Source organism: Stegastes partitus, unplaced genomic scaffold, assembly GCF_000690725.1.
Source record: "Stegastes partitus isolate 25-593 unplaced genomic scaffold, Stegastes_partitus-1.0.2 Scaffold107, whole genome shotgun sequence".
Lineage (NCBI taxonomy): Eukaryota > Metazoa > Chordata > Actinopteri > Pomacentridae > Stegastes > Stegastes partitus.
The window spans coordinates 765,583-784,767 of NW_007577838.1; the positions used below are offsets into that span (position 1 = coordinate 765,583).

The 19,185-nt window shown below is 40.9% G+C and overlaps 1 protein-coding gene across 1 annotated transcript in view; it reads left to right on the plus strand.

Moving 5' to 3' along the window:
- myo1d (myosin 1D) overlaps positions 1-19,185 on the plus strand; it is a 124,731-nt gene that overhangs the window by 71,148 nt on the left and 34,398 nt on the right. Inside the window, exons 12-17 of the mRNA XM_008277793.1 lie at positions 537-607; positions 3,517-3,591; positions 5,429-5,561; positions 7,174-7,254; positions 11,672-11,757; positions 17,926-18,133. Of these exons, the coding sequence (XP_008276015.1) occupies positions 537-607; positions 3,517-3,591; positions 5,429-5,561; positions 7,174-7,254; positions 11,672-11,757; positions 17,926-18,133 (654 nt within the window). The remainder of the gene's footprint in view (positions 1-536; positions 608-3,516; positions 3,592-5,428; positions 5,562-7,173; positions 7,255-11,671; positions 11,758-17,925; positions 18,134-19,185) is intronic.

Below are 19,185 nucleotides of genomic sequence, written 5' to 3' on the forward strand. Positions count from 1 at the left end.
ATAAATCTGTAAAATAACAGCAAATTGTTATTTTAATAGCTAAAAAAAAATCTCCTAAATGACTCATAGGGTTACGTAACAACAACAAGGATTTTGTTATTGAGTTAGAAATTTAGAGAAATTCTCAAATGAAAACAAACAATAGCGCACCACGAATACCTGATACCACATCTGGTTATTAGAAGGACTTGATATCAACAGCGGAAGGCCGAAAGTAAACCTTGTAAAGTCTGTCATTTCAATTGTGACCTTTTGGAGATATAAAGCAACAACCGGGTACAATGCTGCCGCTGACTCACCACTCGCCCTTCGTATTCAACCATCAGTCCTGTGCATTGAAACGGCTCCACCGACAGCTAACAGATTGTTCAGACGCTGCTAATGAAGACGCTGGTGACGGTCGTACAGTCACGGCCTGTAAACGGTGACGCTGCTTTTCCACATAAACGCTGAATGTCTTTTTCTTCGCCCGAAGGCTTTGCTCTGTGAATGCATTGTTCCCTTGTTGCTCACTCGCCGCTCTTCTCTCTCTGCAGCTCTCGCCGACCGACAAGAGTTTGGAGTTCGACCGAGACTTTCGCATCAGGCACTATGCGGGAGACGTGGTGTACGTATCTTCAAGTTTTTATTTATTCACCAAAAGCTTTTACTGATGATTCATCCTCCTATTGGTGCCTCAGAGCTGCAGACTGAAGCGTCGTCTCGTAACTCGAGGCCACTTCAGAAGCTCAAACTTGGTTTTCATGGCGACCTGGGAGCTCCACTCAGTCACACAATTTATAATTAGATTGTAAATAAATATTCTTTTCATGCCTGATGCTCCGTATTTGAACATTTTCCACATTTCGTCTGCTTTCTGCTTAGAGATGCAGAATTCCTTTGATGCTTTACAAAACGCCTTCTTTATCATTTGTGCAGTTTTTTTTTTATCCACATGCAGAATGCTTTAAGCCAAAATCATATCAGTCAACAGCACAGGGCATTATTTACTTAGTTATTTACAGAAACATGATTATCTTCTCTTTGTCTGCGTCTTAAAACACATTCGTTTGTGGATTAAAAATATCTGGGTTCCAAGTAATATTTTTTAAATGTCACAACCGTGCTCGAGAGAAATGCCACATTCTGAATTCAGGAAATTAAAACGCCACATGTTTATCGAGTGCGCCGCCGCAACATTTACGCCGTCTGCATTTTTTATTTTTGCCAGCAGAGATTGAGGAGAAATGGCGGAATACAAATGATCCGAAATGGCTTCTGTTTGACAATTTTGTGATAAATTTTAATTATCTGATCTGCAGCAAAATTAAAATGTGGAGTAATCTTGATCAGTGTGAAGAAGGAACAATTACAGACTGTGAATTAAAGTTGGAGCCGCTGTTTTCCAGCCTCGAGGTTAGAATTTGGCTCTCTCTGTTTAGATTTTTACTGAGGGTATGAATACTGGGGTCGGATATTTTGCAATAAAAACTTTTTAAAAAGCACATTGCAGTTATTTGCAAATGAAATGAAATGAAAAATACTTTAAATGTCTGAGAAGGGAAATTCAGTTCAAATATCGTGATTTTATTATATTATTATTTTATTATTAATATTTTATTTTATTATGATATTATAATCAAATATCGTGCAACTGTGATGTGATGTTTGTGAGAATGGAAATTTGTCATTTTTGCGGATATATATTTGAAACAAATATAAAAAATAATGTAATTTTTTTGCTGCATGTTCCCTTGTGTTTAGAGAACATCATTTATAGAGCTGTAGCTTCATTTCTAACAGTATGTTGTGGCACCTTCTACCTTTATCATACATACTAATTGCATCTTCCACTGTTTGAATGTTGCATTTTGGCCGACGGGGGCTAATGACGTGCATAAACACACACGAGCTGCATGCATAAACAGAAACATGCTGCGAAAAGAAAACGCTGCACATCCAGTCACACAACGGGAGTGCTACAGACCTCTAGGGGCAGTAGCGAGAAAAGTAACGTTAGTTGAGGGAAAAGTTGTATGTTAAGGTTTGTATACTGTCATCTCCATGGATAAACATAAATAACAGAGAACACAGGGATCGGTAGTAGAACACCACTTTCGCACCCATTGAGTCACAGTGACTGAAAAGCTAAAGACTGCCCCTAGAGGCTTGTGGCACTTCTGTTGTGTGACTGGATATGCAGCGTTTTCTTTTTGCATTTGTTTTAATTTATGCATCGCGTTTCCGTGTTTGCAGCGTTTTCTTTTTGCAAAGTGTTTCTGTTTATGCAATGCATTCATGTGTATGCAGCTCATTTGTGTAAATGCACGTCATTTGACCCCGCTGGCCACCGTACATTTTCAACAAATTTTCCATACATTTTTCAGCCCTAGACACTAAATACACTTGAATAACAGAGCCTTGTCAGTCGCAAAGTAGCCATGCCTTAAATTATACCATCCTTTATCGTCTATTTTACTCTGAATGAGACCATAGTTTACAAAATTAGCATCATGCTGTCTTGAAGGAGACTTGAAAGTAGCAGTTGAGACCATAGAGTCATGAGGAAAATGTTTACCGAGGTAACAAATCAAATGAGAACTATGTCATTTTTACTTCTAATTCAACTTCAGCCATAAGAGACGCCCCCTGCTGGCCTTTGGAAAGAATGCGTTTTTGGTTTTTTTAAATACTTCTTGCTTCACTTTTCAGTCCGTGATGCCACATCCATCTTTTATGCACAGTCTTTGGGAATCAAAGATGATTTTATGCACAAGAAATCTTTGACAAATTCCCACACGACCAGACTTTCACTAGCCCGGATGCTAATTTAAGCGTTGTATTCTGTTTTAACAATACCCATCGCACATGTGCCAAATCACTGGACAAAAAAAAACATCCTTTGTAGTCGTGCAGAAACAAAAAAGCCCAGTTTGTAGGCTCTAATATAAATTTGCTCCACACACTCAAACGCTTAAATGACATCTTAATTGCATGACGTCCCCCTTCCCCCCTCCTCCTCAAATAAAAAACGACAGCGCCACATCCCAATCCCCGAAGCACTTGGACACCGTTCAAATGAATAAATCACACACGCTAAGCCCCCCCAAAAGTGCTCTCAGGAAAGCAGGTTGAGCCCATTTGTGCAGACTAAGTGTCGGCCACCCAGGGGACGCCACCGGCAGAAGAGCCCGGCCCGACTGGCGGGCTTGATTGATCCCTGAGCCACTTAGACCAGGCAGGAGGCGAAATGCACCTCGCATCTCTCAGCACGGAGTGTAACGGCCCCGGTATTTATAGCAGCCGCGCCACTAACGGCGTACATTAACTCCTATATTATCATAAGGCTATTGGCGGCCTGCAGCTCTGTGGCTGAGACGAGGCCGTTTGCAATTATAACCACGATTTCAGGATGATTTGTTTCAGGGTTGCATTTAGGCAAAAGGTCGCAGTAGTGATGTAGATAGAATGTTTCTGGTTATAAGTGCATTGAAAGTGTGTCTGAACATGCATTTACCTGCGTGTCTCTTTTCACAGGTACTCTGTGGTGGGTTTCATTGATAAGAACAAAGACACTCTGTTCCAGGATTTCAAGAGACTGCTGTACAACAGGTGACACAACCAAAACACACCCCGGTTCAATCGCCCCGACACACTCTTCATAGTATTCATCACAGCACTCTGATTACGTGAACAGGACCAGTACAGCAACCTGCTCTTAGCTTGCTCTTATCCAGCTCCTCCTGTTCTCCAGTCCTCTGGTGCTTTTCTCCTCCTGAATATAAATGCGAGTTTTCATAATTGCAGACCTGTCCGATGGGGATTTTATGGTAATGTTTATACAGGTCGAAATAAGGATTTTTGTTTAAAGGCACCTTTTTTTTTTAGGTTGGTGCATTTCGTCTATGTTGAGTTTTCGTGTGATCAAAAAGTTCTGAGAATGTGCCTATGAATATATAAAACCCTTCCTGATTCAAATTTGGCAGCTCCCTTGTGCACTGATGCTCTGCTCCCAGTGCTCCTGCAACACTTTCAATGCTCCCTGGAAGTCCCATCATGTAAAAATGCCATGTTTAACAGTCTAAACATGCTAACGTTAGAAACCTTATTATGCCATTGAAATTACTGCAAAGACACCGAAGTCACCCACCTGTAGAAAGTAGCACCGGGACGAGATGTCAATCTAGCAACATGCATCACTTCCTTTTGTGATACATTATTGATGTTTGGTGCCAGATGTATATATATATTTCCCCTGAAACATGCATCCTTGTGCGGTGATGCTCTGCTCCCAGTGCTCCTGCAACACTCCCTGGAAGTCTTGGTATGTAAACAAGCCATATGTCACAGTTTAAACATGTTACTAATAGAAACTTTAGTATGCCATGAGAAGATTTATATAAATTACAGGTGGGGCAAAATATCGATCCAGCAACATATCATATCACTTCTTCTTGCTATGAATGATTGATTATTGTTGCCAAATATTGATATTTCTCTTTAAACAAGCAGCATCGTGCAATGATGCTCTGCTCCAAGAGCTTCTGCAACATTCAAAACACACCAGAGTCACTGCTTCATTGCAACTTTTAATTAAAAAATCGAAGCATTTATCTAACCTGCTGTGCAGAAGGACAAACTTCCTGATGCACAGTCATGTAAACATTGATGGAAACAACTGAGCATGCTCCTGGTGCTCCTGACCAGCTGGTAACTGTCCAGATTTTGGAAACTTGAGCTCTTTTCACTGCTGTTTCTCCTCTTGTTGGTAGCTGCAGACCCACGTTTCTCATCTCGGCTGCTGGCTGACACAGAGCGTGATGTGTTTTTTTGTTGCTCCAGTTTGATGTCCAGGGTGAAATCGCAAATGTTCGGATGACCTTTACTGCATATTTTGCACACCTGACACCATGACGAGCTCCTTGCGCGCTCACTACAAACAGGATTGGAACTTTTCCGTGATCCCTCGTATATTAAACATTCCCATGGAGTTTTTTAATCACTGTAGTTTCCCTTTGGAGCCATTTATCACTGAGTTAATTCTCGTTTTGCTCACATTGTGGACATGCACTGGGACCAGTCCTGACTTTCATGCTTGCATGCTACCCCACTGATCTGCAGGAGATGAAACACTTTAAGAAGCACAGCTCTCTGCAGGCAGCAACAGAGGAGGAGATGCTCTCAATTAAACAATAATGAAAACAATGCAGGATTTAAAATATGTATTTAAGACATTTGTTATAGCTCGAGGAAACACTCAACACTAACTGCATTTTGGTGAGAAACATCGAGTGTAAACATGCCTTTGGTTATCTCACCTCTTGCTCGTATTCTCGTTTTTGGACTATTTAAAAAGAAAGAGGTTGCTCATAAACATTTTTCCTGTTTTTACTCAGCTGTAGATGTTGTTCCTTTTAATAACACAGCTTTTCTTGTCGCCTTTGTCCAGTTCCAACCCGGTGCTGAAGGGGATGTGGCCTGAAGGCAAGCTGAGCATCACCGAGGTCACCAAGCGACCACTGACGGCCGCGACGCTCTTCAAAAACTCCATGATCTCACTGGTGGAGAACCTCGCCTGCAAGGTGACGAATCATTTTTAGAAATGTTGCATCCAATTTCCGGTTGGTTAAAACCTGCGTTGTTGCATCGTCACATGGCATAAAGTGATTAAAAGGAAAAATTCTGATGGCAAAACACATGAAATCCAANATTAAAAGGAAAAATTCTGATGGCAAAACACATGAAATCCAAGGTTGTGAAGTTGCATGGATGTCAGTAATAAATGCGTTCATTTGAGAGCTACATTAGAGGAACGTTGCTGTTATAATACGACGGGTCTTTTATTTACTGCACAGACTCTGTGTGTGGAGAAACTTCAACAACTATGTGTCAAAGAAAAGCAAATGTTCTCCGGGCAGCAGTGGAGTTAAATAAAAGAATCATGTATTTGAGTGTATTAGTTAAAACATTGCACAGTTTCAGCCTCTTTGATTGCAAAAGTAAATATGAATAGGAGATAGTGGAAACAGATTTGTTGCATCACTTTATAAATGAACCACATTTTGAACATTTCTAACTTCGGTGCAGCTCATAACATCAACAATGAGAATGTCAAACTATCCACACAGACGGATGCAACTAATGGATTTTATCTGTAAAATTATTAATTGTTTTGTTGTGGACATGTAATAAGATCGAGGAAACGTGTTGCACATGTAGTATTATGATTTCTGGAGAGCTACCGGGATGTCTGCAGATGGATTTTTGTCCAAATAAGATCTTAAAACCTAAAGAAATTCAGTATATGATGCGAAGAAAAAAATTCAATCCTCCCAGTTTTGAGGCTGTAATGAGAAACTTTGTAAAAAGCCTTAAAATTAACTAAAATTATGAATTTATCTGTCTGTTTTTGGGAAAAAAACAATCAATCATTTCACCACAATTAACAGTTTGAACGTGTTTTGTTCCATTTTTGTAGAATAAAACTTTAACGTTAGAAACTTTGCTCCACTAGTTGATAGACTGGTAAGATATGGAAATCGCATAAAGATCTGAGGCGTTGTAATGTTGTTATGACTGTATGTAAATTAGGGATGGGTCAAAATATTGATCCAGTAACATATCCTATCACTTCTGTTTTTGATGCATGAGTAATGATTCAATATTTATCCTCAAACATGCAGCCTTATGCAGCGATGCTCTGCTCCAAGTGCTCCTGCAACACTTCAAACACACCAGAGTCACTGCTTCATTATGACTTTAAGTTAAATAAATCAAACCAAAGCAGTCATACAACCAGCTGTGCAGAAGAACAAACTCACAGGGCAACATTTGTGGCCAGCCATGACCTGACACGGTATTAAAACTGAATAATAATGATAATAAACACACAGAGTTTGACGCCACGATGGAGATTTGTTCCCTGCTTCTTCTTCAGTTATGTAGATGTTGTAATGTTGCATAGAGGACTGTTTTGCAGTGTATTAAACGTTGCAGAATCGTTGGTGATCGTTTGTATTGTCAAAGGACACTCGTTGAATATCCGCAGAAAAGGTTAAAATCATCCAGATCAACATCCATAGTGTACCTACAACACTCCTACCATCCCTGGCTTTGCACTGCAGCTTGATTAAACAGATTAAATGCACGTCCTGTCGTTTATAACCCACAGCTGACCTCTCCTTCTTTCTCCAGGAACCCTACTACGTCCGCTGCATCAAGCCCAACGACGTCAAGTCTCCTCTGCTGTTTGAGCAGGAGCGCTGCCGCCATCAGGTGGAGTACCTGGGGCTGCTGGAGAANTTACAGCAAAGGAAATAGTGCAAACATGCAGGTACTAAAAGTAAAAAAATGAAAATATTAAATAAATATTCATGCATCGTGGTTCTTGCATGTGTGGATATTCAGATCTTGCACAAAAAAATCTTCTAGGGTTTGCATAGATTCTTGTATCGCTAGAGAGTTTATTTTGCACAAATGTATATTATAATATATTTGAATATTTAACAGTAATAATGTACAGATTGAACGTGTTAACCAGTCAGTTTCTCTCAGTGCAGGTTTACTGGGAGAACAGCTGGTTGTCTTTATTTTGCTTTATTTTTTAAAAAGGATTTTTTAATTTCTGATGCAGATGCACTTCCCTATAATATTAAACCAATGAACATAGAGCCATAAAATCTTTGTAAATAGAGTTATTCAGGTAATTTCACAACATATATAAAAACTAGATTTTGCTTTGTTGGTTTTGTTGAAAACCGTCTTTTCCTTTTCCAACAACAGATCTCTTTTTCTTTTGCAGTGTAGTTTCACAGTTACTCTGTTTTTTTTCTATTTACCCGTAAATTAAACCGTCATTTTCAATTTCGAACCAGGTGTCTGACAGAATTAATTCGAAACGTATAAGGAACCAATCCCAAAGCAGATGGTGTCATTATATTATTCTACAGCCATTAAACTATGCAATCAACATTTACTTCATAGTGATAAATTACAGCAAATAAATGTGTATTTCCACTTCAGCTGAGTCGAAATGAAACTGTTTTGGCTTAAATATGACAAACAGCTACCTCTGCCTCGACGCTGAAGTGATTTCAAGCTTATTAAATTGTTTATAACAGACACTGAACCTTGAAAAGCTGTAATTATTGATTGATTTATCAAGCGAATCAGCCAAACGTATGAAAATTAGCTGCTTTTCTCTGTTTTGTTTTATCAGAATGGAATTTTGGACCGTCGATGGAACAAAGCAAACAAATTATTCCTTTCAATTAAACTCATAGAATTGCCAATTAGCTCATAATGAAAGTAATAACTCGCCGCAGCCCCGATATGGATTTGTTCTGATATATCGGCAGCTCAGACTGATACCGCGGCGTCGAGCAAAAACAACGGAACGCGTTTGTAGGCGATCGCTCTCTAACCGGGCGTATCAATCCTCCCTTCGGTTTTGACATGTTAAGAAATGATCCGCCATGAATATTGATCAGCGTGTGCATCTGTGACTCCGGCATCACGCGTCGGCGGTTTCGCGACACCTCCTTCAGGCGAGAATGTCATCGTCTCCGTTCGCTGACACGTGTTCGCTCGGCGTGCAAACTTTATTTTTTTGGAAACTTTGACAGAAAGATGGGTTGCGTGGACTCGAATTAAGGACATGCTTTTAAAAAAAAAAAAGATGCAGAAGCTGTCAGTGGTGTGTGGGCGCACGTTCTCCATACATCATCTGGAGCCACGTGATTGCATTTTCTTATTATTATGTTAGCAGGCGGATTCCTTCACATCGTGTTCAGACATGAAAGGCTTCTCCGGGCCAAATTAACTTCTGCAGAGGATTGATTGGTTGACCTCCGCATCGATCCGTTTGACCCGGTGCAGCCTTTTCCCACAGACCTCCACGTCTCCCCGCGGAGCGTCCTATCTTGTATCTCGCTGGATGAGCAGCCTTTTGATAATGAAGGGAAAAGCCCCGGAGGAATTAGAGCTTTTCCACCAAAACAAACATCTGAGGTGTCGGGAGAGAGAGCGAGAGAGAGAGAGAGGAGGGGTATTTAATCCTGCCCTCTGCAGCTCCCTACATGCCTGCTCACTCATGCAATATGCACTCCCTGACACACCAAATCAAATAGTGGTGTGACAGCAGAATTGACTCCTGTATCCATCATGCTGTTGCTCAAACAAACATCGCCGGCTCCGAGTTGGATCCGCCGCGCCGAGCAATCCCCTTATCAGCACCTGGCACACCACGGCGCCTTATGCCAGCCGGGGGACCGCGGTGCCAGTTCTGTCAGGCTCTTTCTCGTCGTGCCGTTTGCCTCGTGGATTTAGAATAATGCCACTTAGCCCGCCCCATCAAACAAGTAAAAAAAAAAAACAACTCCAATCTGGGAATCTTCCTCAAGACAGGTTGGGTGGTTAATGCCGGCCCAAATATGGGAGAACAGTGAGTTTTTCTGTGTCTTTAAATTACCATAATGTGTCCTACTTGGAGGAAGGGGGGCTCCGTTTAATCCTCATCCTGCAGGGAAGCCTCGGATGCATTTCCAATTATTGCTCCGCGTCTTCCGTTTGTGCACCGAAACCTTTTATTAATCAATAACTGACATATTAGTTGCCACAATTGCTCACCAGCCTGATTTTTTTTTTGCATTGCGAAGCAGTTAGCTGCAAAAGAACCAACATATTTCCCTCAAGAGTTGTTGGAGACGACCGGCCCTGGATTGCTCGCACATTCGCCGCGGTTAATAAGTCGTCGTCGGTTCGTGTTTGCAGCTTTTTGTGCCGCGCCCACATCGCCAGAAGTGAACGAATGCTGCTCCGGATGAAGCTTTTTCTTACTTGGTTTCCATTTGAAACTTGTCTGTCGTGCAGAGAGAGACCAACCAGACGCTGATGGTGTTGTTAGCCATTAAACTGCAATGAGCATTTATTTTATAGCGTTAAATAAACGTGTCTGTTTCCACTTTAACTGATTTAGGATTGAATGGAAGCTGCTTTGTCTCGGACGCGGCTAACAACTGTTTTAAAATAAAATTAGTGCCGATTTTGCTGATTATTAAATTGCTCATAAACAGAAAAGGAACGAATCAAGCAAAAACATTAAGCTTTTTCTACACAAATCTCATCTTCATCTTTTCTTCTTTAATCACAACAAGAACCTGCAGTAAGATTGTTATAAGAATGGAAGAAAAAAAAACACAAAAATGTGGTTTCTGACTGTCCTGGATGGCGATTTTGGAAAAGCTAACGAGAGAAATCCTGATGTGAAGCTGCATAAATGCATTAAATTGATATTAAACATGAATCCTTCTGAATAATGCGCCATCACTCGACGTTTCTGAGCCTCAAAGCAGGTAGAAAAATAAATATAAGAGGTCTTTAATGATACCTAAAGAAGCTGGAATAATGGCCCACAGAAGCACGCTGTCCAACATAAATACAGATGTTATAAATTAAACATGGGCCTCCCCCCCGCCGTCCCTCCGCCTTAAAATGAATATTTCATAAATTCAAGCTCAGCCATCCACATCACAGTAACTGTCGGCGCTTGTCAGAGCGGCGGCGGTGACGAGAGCAGAGACTCCCCCCGTGTATTCTGAGCCGCGGCCTTAATTGCTTCGCCGTAGTCTTTGTGCAGAGGCAGGTTTACGGCGGCGTCGTGTCCGGGGTCGTCGGCTTTCACAGCGAGGCCACGGGGGGCTTGTCTGGGGCTAAATGAAAACGTCTACCCGGGATAAAAACGCTTTATTTAATTATTTTGTTTTGTTTTGAGCCGCATCTCGAGGCGACGAGATACTCATAATTTAAATCTCGTTTTGGGCCTTGACTGACGTTGAAAGTGAGTAAGCAGCTCTCCAGCGAGTAGCAGCGCCGAGATACCGCCGCCGCTCTGCTCAGCTGTCCAGAACTGATCTTCTCTGCTGCCAAACCTCAGCAGAAACATGATCTCTAATCCCCTCCTGAATCCCTCTGAAGCGTCTCTCCCAGAGCGATCGCCCTCCACGCCGCCCGATAGGTGAGAACGCTGAGGCGGATCAAAGCGGGACGGTTTAACTTTCCTGTAACTACCTTACTGCTGCATTCTGAAGAACAGCGACGGGCCTCCTCTGTTCTCCGCCGTGATGAGGAAGCTGACAGCTCTTTCCTCTGTTCTTCTGCCTTCATGTGTCTCCACTGATTCTGTGAAACGCTTTCAGTTTATATTATAGTGAACTATAAAGTGTTCTGCAGTGATTAAAAACCCCAACTGCCCTCAACCTCGTTCTCTAAAATACCACTTCAAGGTTGTGGGGCTGATTAGGTTTGAGCTATCCAACACTTTTAGTTAGAAGAAAACTCCACCAGAGAGGCCTTATCACGGGCAAACTGACATTTTCCCCACCGTAAGACTTCTCCAAATATTCCCAAAAGTAGTTTATTGTATTGAAATGTAAAGTTTTCTAAAGTTGCAGCAAACAGGAGGATCCCAGAGACCTTAAGGATGAGGACTGAGTCAATCCCAATCCACCCTGTTTCACAATTTCTTGTCCTTTCTGGCTAAAAATGCACCAAAACACTTGCTCCAGTGATAACAGTTGAATTTCAAAGCATCAAAAATGACAGTTTTAGCAGATATATGTGAGTAATCTTGACCGACGTAGACTCAGACTGTGGACAGCACACATTTCTNGAGCAGGAGCGCTGCCGCCATCAGGTGGAGTACCTGGGGCTGCTGGAGAACGTACGGGTGCGTCGAGCCGGCTTCGCCAACAGACAGACGTATCCCCGCTTCCTACAGAGGTACAACCGCCTTCGTCAGTCGATCTACAGGTCATAGCTTGTCGGTAAAATGGCAGAAAACGGTGGAAAGTGCCTTTTAAAATTCACCAAATGGTATTTGGCACAACAGTTCAAAGCCCAGATAGCTTCAATTTGCCACCATATAAAGCAGAAAGCAGCAAATTCTCATATTTAAGAAGCTGGAATCAGGAGATATTTCCCTTTTTCCTCGTAAAATGACTGAAAGCATTCGAAAATAATCAAACTTTCCCTTCATTGGACTCAAATTTAACGACTGATAGTTTGTGCTTCCTACAGAGGTTTCCCCTCACAACCCTCCTAAATGTTTTTATTTATTACTCGTTGGGCTGAAACTACCTTTGTTCATCAATCTGTAGGTGATGTCTTTTCTGTAAAGTGTCATAAAACAGTTCAAAGCCAAGATAGTCTCAATTAACTACCATCGAAGTCAGAAAGCTGAAAATGCTCATTTTCAAGAAGCTGGAATCAGAGAATATTTTACATTTTTTCTTGATTTTTTTGTCTGTGAAATGTGTAAATGTGAAATGCGAAACGGTGAAAAAGCCCAAATAGTCTCAATTTCGTGCTATCTAAAGCCAAAAACAGCAAATTCTCATATTTAAGAAGCTGGAATCAGAGAATATTTCCAATTTTTCCTCGTAAAATGACTGAAAGCGAAAATTATCAAACGTTCCATTCAGTCGACTCAAATTTAGCGACTAGTTTGTGCTTCTTGCCCTTAAATGTTATTATTTATTACTCGTTGGCCTTAAACCACTTTGTCAGTTGATCTGCAGGCGATTTCTGGTCTTCAAAGTGTCAGAAAACAGTGAAAAAGCCCAGATAGTCTCAATTTAGTGCCATCTAAAGGCGCAAATCCTCAAATTCAAGAAGCTGAAATCAGAGAAAAGTTTTTGCTTGTAAACTGAAAATGATCAAACTTTTGCTTTAGTCGAGTCAGATTTAGTGACTGATAGTTTGTGCTCTAATTACATATAAAAATAAACAAGTTTTCAAGCCTAAATTGCCTCAATATCTGGTGCAAAGGAATCACACAGATATGAGTGTTTATCGAGGAGATATCGTCTCAGTGTCATTTAATAATCAGCAGCACATTTCAGATCAGTTACAGCATCAACACACATTCAAACCAGTTCAGTTTAACACAATCAGTGTCAAACATCTGCATGAAATCAATACATTTTGAATATGAGCGTTGTCTGAATAGGCTTCATTTACAAGTTTCCTATTAGGGCCGGTTTAAAAGCAATAAACGACGACCGCAGGACGTTTGATCAACACATCAGAACAACAACAGTCCGGCTCATTCAATTAAGCACAAACTGCTGCTGGTCTAATTGCACAGTTTTCCCCAGTTAGCAGTGCATTAATTCAACTCTGCAGATCAGATCGGCCGGTCCAGCAAGGAAAATCGCCACAATTCTGATTTGCATGTATTTGTCCTGTTAAAGGCGTAGAGCTGATGTGACTGGTGGCCATGAACGGTCCAGACTGTAAACCTGAGCTGTGCAGCCTCAGCAGCTAATCAGCTGTATCAATAAGATCGCCCCTCCATCACCCACGTCTTCCTTATTTACAGAAGTCTCGTCATTTTCAAGTGTAATAATTTGTCCTGTGATTAAAAGCTGCCTTAAAAACACCCACGTCTGATTGCAATTACTAGAGAAAGAGATTTTGATTTAAAAAAACACTAGATGTGCAGAAAAACGAGCCCATGTTAACGCGGCAGAAGAACAAACAAGAACTAGTCGACGCCTCGTGTTAATAACGCATCATGTTTTATTCATGGCCAAGCTGCAACACCTGACACCGCAAACCTGTTTACATCCTGATTAGCGCTAATTTGCCTGCAATTAAAGCAGCAATAACGGACGTCTGAGGCCGATACCAACACTGAAATGAATAAAAAGTACAAAAATCTGCTCCACTGAGCCAATAGAAACATAAATAAACCTATAAATAAATAGCAATCTTGAACAATGATCCTTTGAATCTCACCGGTGTGTGTTCTGAGAAAATACGACAGAAAGCATGACACAAAAGTGATTAAATGGTTATTAAGTTAGTAAAGATGGGGAAGAAATTGAAAAATGCAATAATATACTTAAATTACGATCAAAAGATGAGGCTTAAAGTATGAAATGTACCCATAATTTAAAGGTAGTGAAGCTGTATATGATCCACAATAGTGAGTAACAGTGATTGTGTACATTTAGTGAACTCACGTAGAGTTTCGAGGTACTTCTGAAGTACTGGTAGTAGTTCATTTTCATCTTAATTACTTTCAGCTGATTTAACTCCAAAGTAATCTACATGCAGATTTAAACATTAAAATGTTCCTGACCAAGTGACCAACACTAATATTTAGAGAGCAGGGCGGCTGATATGTAATCCGGATATGTACCAGGATGTTGCATCCATTTAACAAATGCAACAATTTAATAATTATAACGAATGAAATCCAAAATTGCTGAACTTAAATCAACATCTGCACTCTGTCTGCAGTGCATTTATTTACATTTTTTAACTAAATAAAGATCTACAGATAAAAAAAAGTTAAATAAAAATTCTACTAGTTCAATCTTCTCCTCTTCCTCCATCAGCGATACTGATGTTTGTTATAAATGAAGTGTTTGCTTTATTTGAGGCGAGACTTCCTGAATGAGTTTTGTTAATAACATTTTATTATTATTATTATTCTAACAGAGTATTTGACACAGGACTCGTAGCAGCTGCTTTGTTTCCTGCTTGTTTGATTTAGACCCCTAATTGCTTTTAACAGTTTAATTACAGATGAGCAATGAACTCTGATAAACTCAAACCTTCACATGTGCTGCAGACTGAATGATTTCTGCAGTTTTTTTGTTATTTATGAGCAAACACAGTGAACTATATCCATCTGTGATCTGCTCAAAGTATCCGTAGAGATAAAGCAGCTGGTCCATTCATTGGTTTAAGTGGACATTTACATAATCGGTTAATCAATAGTGTTGCTTCATCAAGAGAAGTCGCAAATACCGTAAACCACCTGAGTATAAGCCACACCCACTAACTTTAAAAAGAAAACCAGTTTTGTACATATGTAGGCCGTACTCGTCTCTAAGCTGCAGGTGTCCACGCTGTACCATGAGATGTTTACACAGAAAGATTTTTTAACTTTTAATAGCCTTCCAGGAAAAGTCATTGATCGCTATCTTCATCAACCACGAAAGTCGTCTTCTTCAGTGTCTTCAGGAGTTGAACAGCCTCAGAATCACTTCGTCACACACTTCCTCAGTCTCTCTGTCGTCGTCGCTCTCAGTGTCACTTTGGTCTCGTGGCAAATTCATAAACATCGTAAAAATCCATAAATTAGCCGCATCATTGTTTAAGCTGCAGCGTTTAAAGTGTGTGAAAAAAGTTATAGTCTGGAAATTACAGTAGTCTTTGATTCTGTTCTTTATTTTTTTGCTTGCTTGTCTGCTGCTTTTGTTTGTTTAAATTTAAACATTTGGGGGTTTTGAGCTGCTGGTCCAACATAAAAACATGCTTCAGGACAGAAACCAAGCTCATTAGAACTTGTGAAGTTTATTGACTAAACAGTGTCTGATAATAACCATCATGACGTCTTGCACCGAAGAGGAGAAAGAACGGAGGCTGCTGTAGGTCAGCTCAAGGATGAACTTGTGGGGATGGATAGATGTGTGTTCATCACCTTTTGTTCCCTGTGAAGGACACAACACTGACGTCACCTTGTTTTACTCTCGATGACACCCGGAGAGCTTCAGTGTCACGCTGCACTTACCGCACACACACATGCTCTCATTGTGTAACAGATGAGATCTTAAGCTCGACTTGTTCGTAATGACACTTTTCCAAAATAAAAACTATCTGTGCAGGATTTGACTCGGACTGAGTAGCTCTCTGGCTTTGCTCTTGTCCTCCATCTGTCACATTTACCCACTGACCTTGCGGACTCGATGGAGGACGCTGGATTAGGTAATCCTAAAAGTGTTTTGCGTAACAACTCCGGTCCTCTTGTGGACTCCGAGTTACATCACCGCTCTGCCGGCGGCTCGGCCGTGAAACGACACGAGCGTCCGTGGAGCTGTGAAGCTGCTGTCTTGGAATGACTTCACGACCTTCCAGCTTTTAAACCAACTGTGTTCTGGAGTTTTTAAGATGTGAAAAGTTCATTGAAACACATTCAAAACGTACAAAATGTTGTCAACTTTCTTGCAACGCTTCAGTCTGAGCTCTTCGGGGCTGTAATGTCGATGGATAATAGTTATTAAAGTCTTTTAAAAATAAAGCTTTCCTTTAAGTTTCCTGGTTTCAAGCAAATTACAGCACTGAAAGGACTCTTAAGAGCATAATGTGACCACTTAGCGCCTGTGATTGGATGCAATACCCAATAATTAATCCTCTTTTTCTTCCACCAACTATATGATTTCCGTGGCTCCCTGCCAGGAGCAAAGTCCCACAGCGTCTCAGTGATAAAACATGCCAGAGCCTTAGATATGTATTGATCTGAAGATCCAGTACAAGATGAAGACAGAGATGTTTTTGTTTGTTTTTGCCAAACTAAAACCAAATGATTCCCATAATAATAATAAAAAAATGTAAAACTGAAGATTTTCCACAAGACATCAGAGCTCATTAACCCTCTGGACAAAATCCACCATTTATCAGCTCCAGAATCTGTGAAAACACAAAGATTCACTGGATTTATTAACCATTAAATGATCCTTTAACTCATGCAGTTGAGGTAATTTATCCACATCTAAGCTTGAAATTGTAATATTTCATCAAAACTACTTTATTCTACAAGTCTCGTTTGAGATCTTGCCAAAAAAATCCACCTTTTGCACCAGATTCTGTTACAGAAACAACAACTTTCTGCACTTTTCAGCTCAACTGTGAGTTTTTTTTAGGAGTTATTCGGCTGAACTGCAGGCTGTGTTTACGCACAGCAGACACGAGACAAGAATAGAAACTAATTAAAGACACTGAGAGCAAAATAAAACATAATTTGCAGCATGACTCAAAAACAGGGAACAGAGGAGCAAAGCAAGTTGTTCAAAGCTACATACTGCATGGTGGAACATCCGTATGGAGCTTTTCCAGTTTAGATAACACCTGATGACACTTGGATAAATGTGGTACATGTAGATTCCAGTTTGTTTTCACTGACATATCTGAGTTTTCTCTACCTGTAGCCATGTTTGTGCTGATTCCATAGGGGTGCAGGAGTTTGTATTGCAGACAAAAATGAGCCCATGTTGTGTAAAAAGAGAGTTAAACTGAAGTTACGGGGTTCCTGATGATGTGGACAAGATCATAAACAACTGAAATGAGCAACGTAAAAAAGCACATTTCAAGTTCAGCCTTAAAAGTTCATTGAAGTCAATAACTTTGAACCCAATTTATGTTGTATCTCGATAACGTGCCGCGTTTTGTTCAAGTGGCAGGAAATCCAGCAATGAAACTGACTTATTGTTGCTGCTTATGATACAGAAAGACTCACATCGTCTCTGAATTCATCGTTGACGAAGCTAACGTGTTCGCCATCTTAATTGATTTTTGTTAATTAGCGCTAAAATCAAGGTAGAACTGAGGCTGATTATTTATGCAACTATTTGTTCGAAAGCCTAAACAAAGTCGTAGAAAAGTGACTTTATGTTGGGATCTTGGCTCTTAAAGGAAAATTAAAGGATCACCAACAGTTAATTGATTTCAATCCAATAGCATCACTGCTAGCATGGCTTAAAAATGCCTATTTGACCTTGAAGAAGCTACAGTTGTGTGTTCTGGACAGTCAGTAATGAGAAGCTGTGTGTGTCCATAAGCAGCAAACTAGTAACTTTCTGTTCACACCAATGAACCTAATATTGTATATTGTATTGGTCCCCTTTAAGCCTCCAGATCAGTTACTTGAACTGGGATCTGGGGAGTTTGATGGGTGCATCAACTCCTAGAGCTCTTGGTCGTGTTCCTCGAGCTGTTCCTGAGTCATTAAGCCGCTGCTGCTGTCTGGGAGTGCTGTTGCTATATAAACATACCGTAATCCGGATTTGACTTAATCCCTCCCGCACTAATCTACACTTTAAACAACCTTTCATTCTGTGTGATATTTAGCATTTCCTCTGACTTCTGTCTTCCTTCCAGATACAAGATGATCTCGGAGTTCACGTGGCCGAACCACGACTTGCCGTCGGACAAAGACGCGGTGAAGAGGCTGCTGCAGGGCTGCGGGTTCGACCACGACGTCGCGTACGGCAAAACGAAGGTGTTCATCCGGACGCCGCGGACGCTGTTCAGCCTGGAGGAGCAGCGGGCGGAGATGGTCCAGAGGATCGTCCTCTTCCTGCAGAAGGTCGGTCTGGCCGCACGGAGGTCCTCGATAAACGTCAAACCTCAAAAAACCTTGTTAATCGACTCATCGGTTCACTGTTCACAAATTCAGAACGATCAAACCTTCAGTTCATTCTGTGACTCAAAACTAGAACTTTATGTCAAAAACACAACATTTAGAAGAAATACTTGTGTTATAAACAATCATCTGCTGCAAGTATTATTACTCAGAGTCCAGAGTTTGTGATTTCGTGCCGTCTTCTTGTTGCTCTTTTTTCTTGATTTCAAACCCACAAACTCAACTGACAAACATCTTTTCTGGTATTTAAGGATAATGAAATAGTTCCTTGTTGCCACCGTCTGTCATAATAACCGTCAGCAGCTCCCGTCTGATCACAGCCTTGAAACAAAACCACGAGCTTCTCATTGGTGTCTGAGGCCCAAGTCGCGTTGGCATTAAAATTCACCGGCGCTGCTTCTCCTGCATATAAATAACCTCTGAGACTGGAGGAGCTCGGTCTGCGCTCAAAGTTAGACAAGCGCGGAGGTATTTTCGGAGCCGATATAATCTTGTATTATTAGCGTTATTCTGCATTTCGGCGGGTGAACGTTGCTCCGCTTCTCCTCCGTCTGAGTTTCACCCACGCAGCTGAGACGAGATGAGCGGATCTCAGATTTAGAAGCTGAGATTTCTGGGCGGCAGCATCGATGCTCTTTATATTAAATTAAAAACGCAATTAAATGTAGATTCGCCGTTATTGTTAGGCTGAATCTCTTTGCTGTGTTTGGTTTTGAAATGAACTTTCTCCATATTAGGAGCAATTTTGAGGTTTGTTGCAAGAGACAAAAGGAGTCGATCTTCCACTTCTATCCACCAGACTCATTTATTTGTGGGCTTCAGGTTCAGTTTGGCTGTTGAGCATCTTCTGGAGGTGGGAGCAGGAAGCCTCCATTATTCACATTACATTCACACAGTCTGAAATGTAAACGAAAGTGAAAACAGACAACTTTTCACTCATGCAGATTAAGAGAAACAGTTGATTGAGCTTTTAAATCGGCACCAAAGAACTCTGT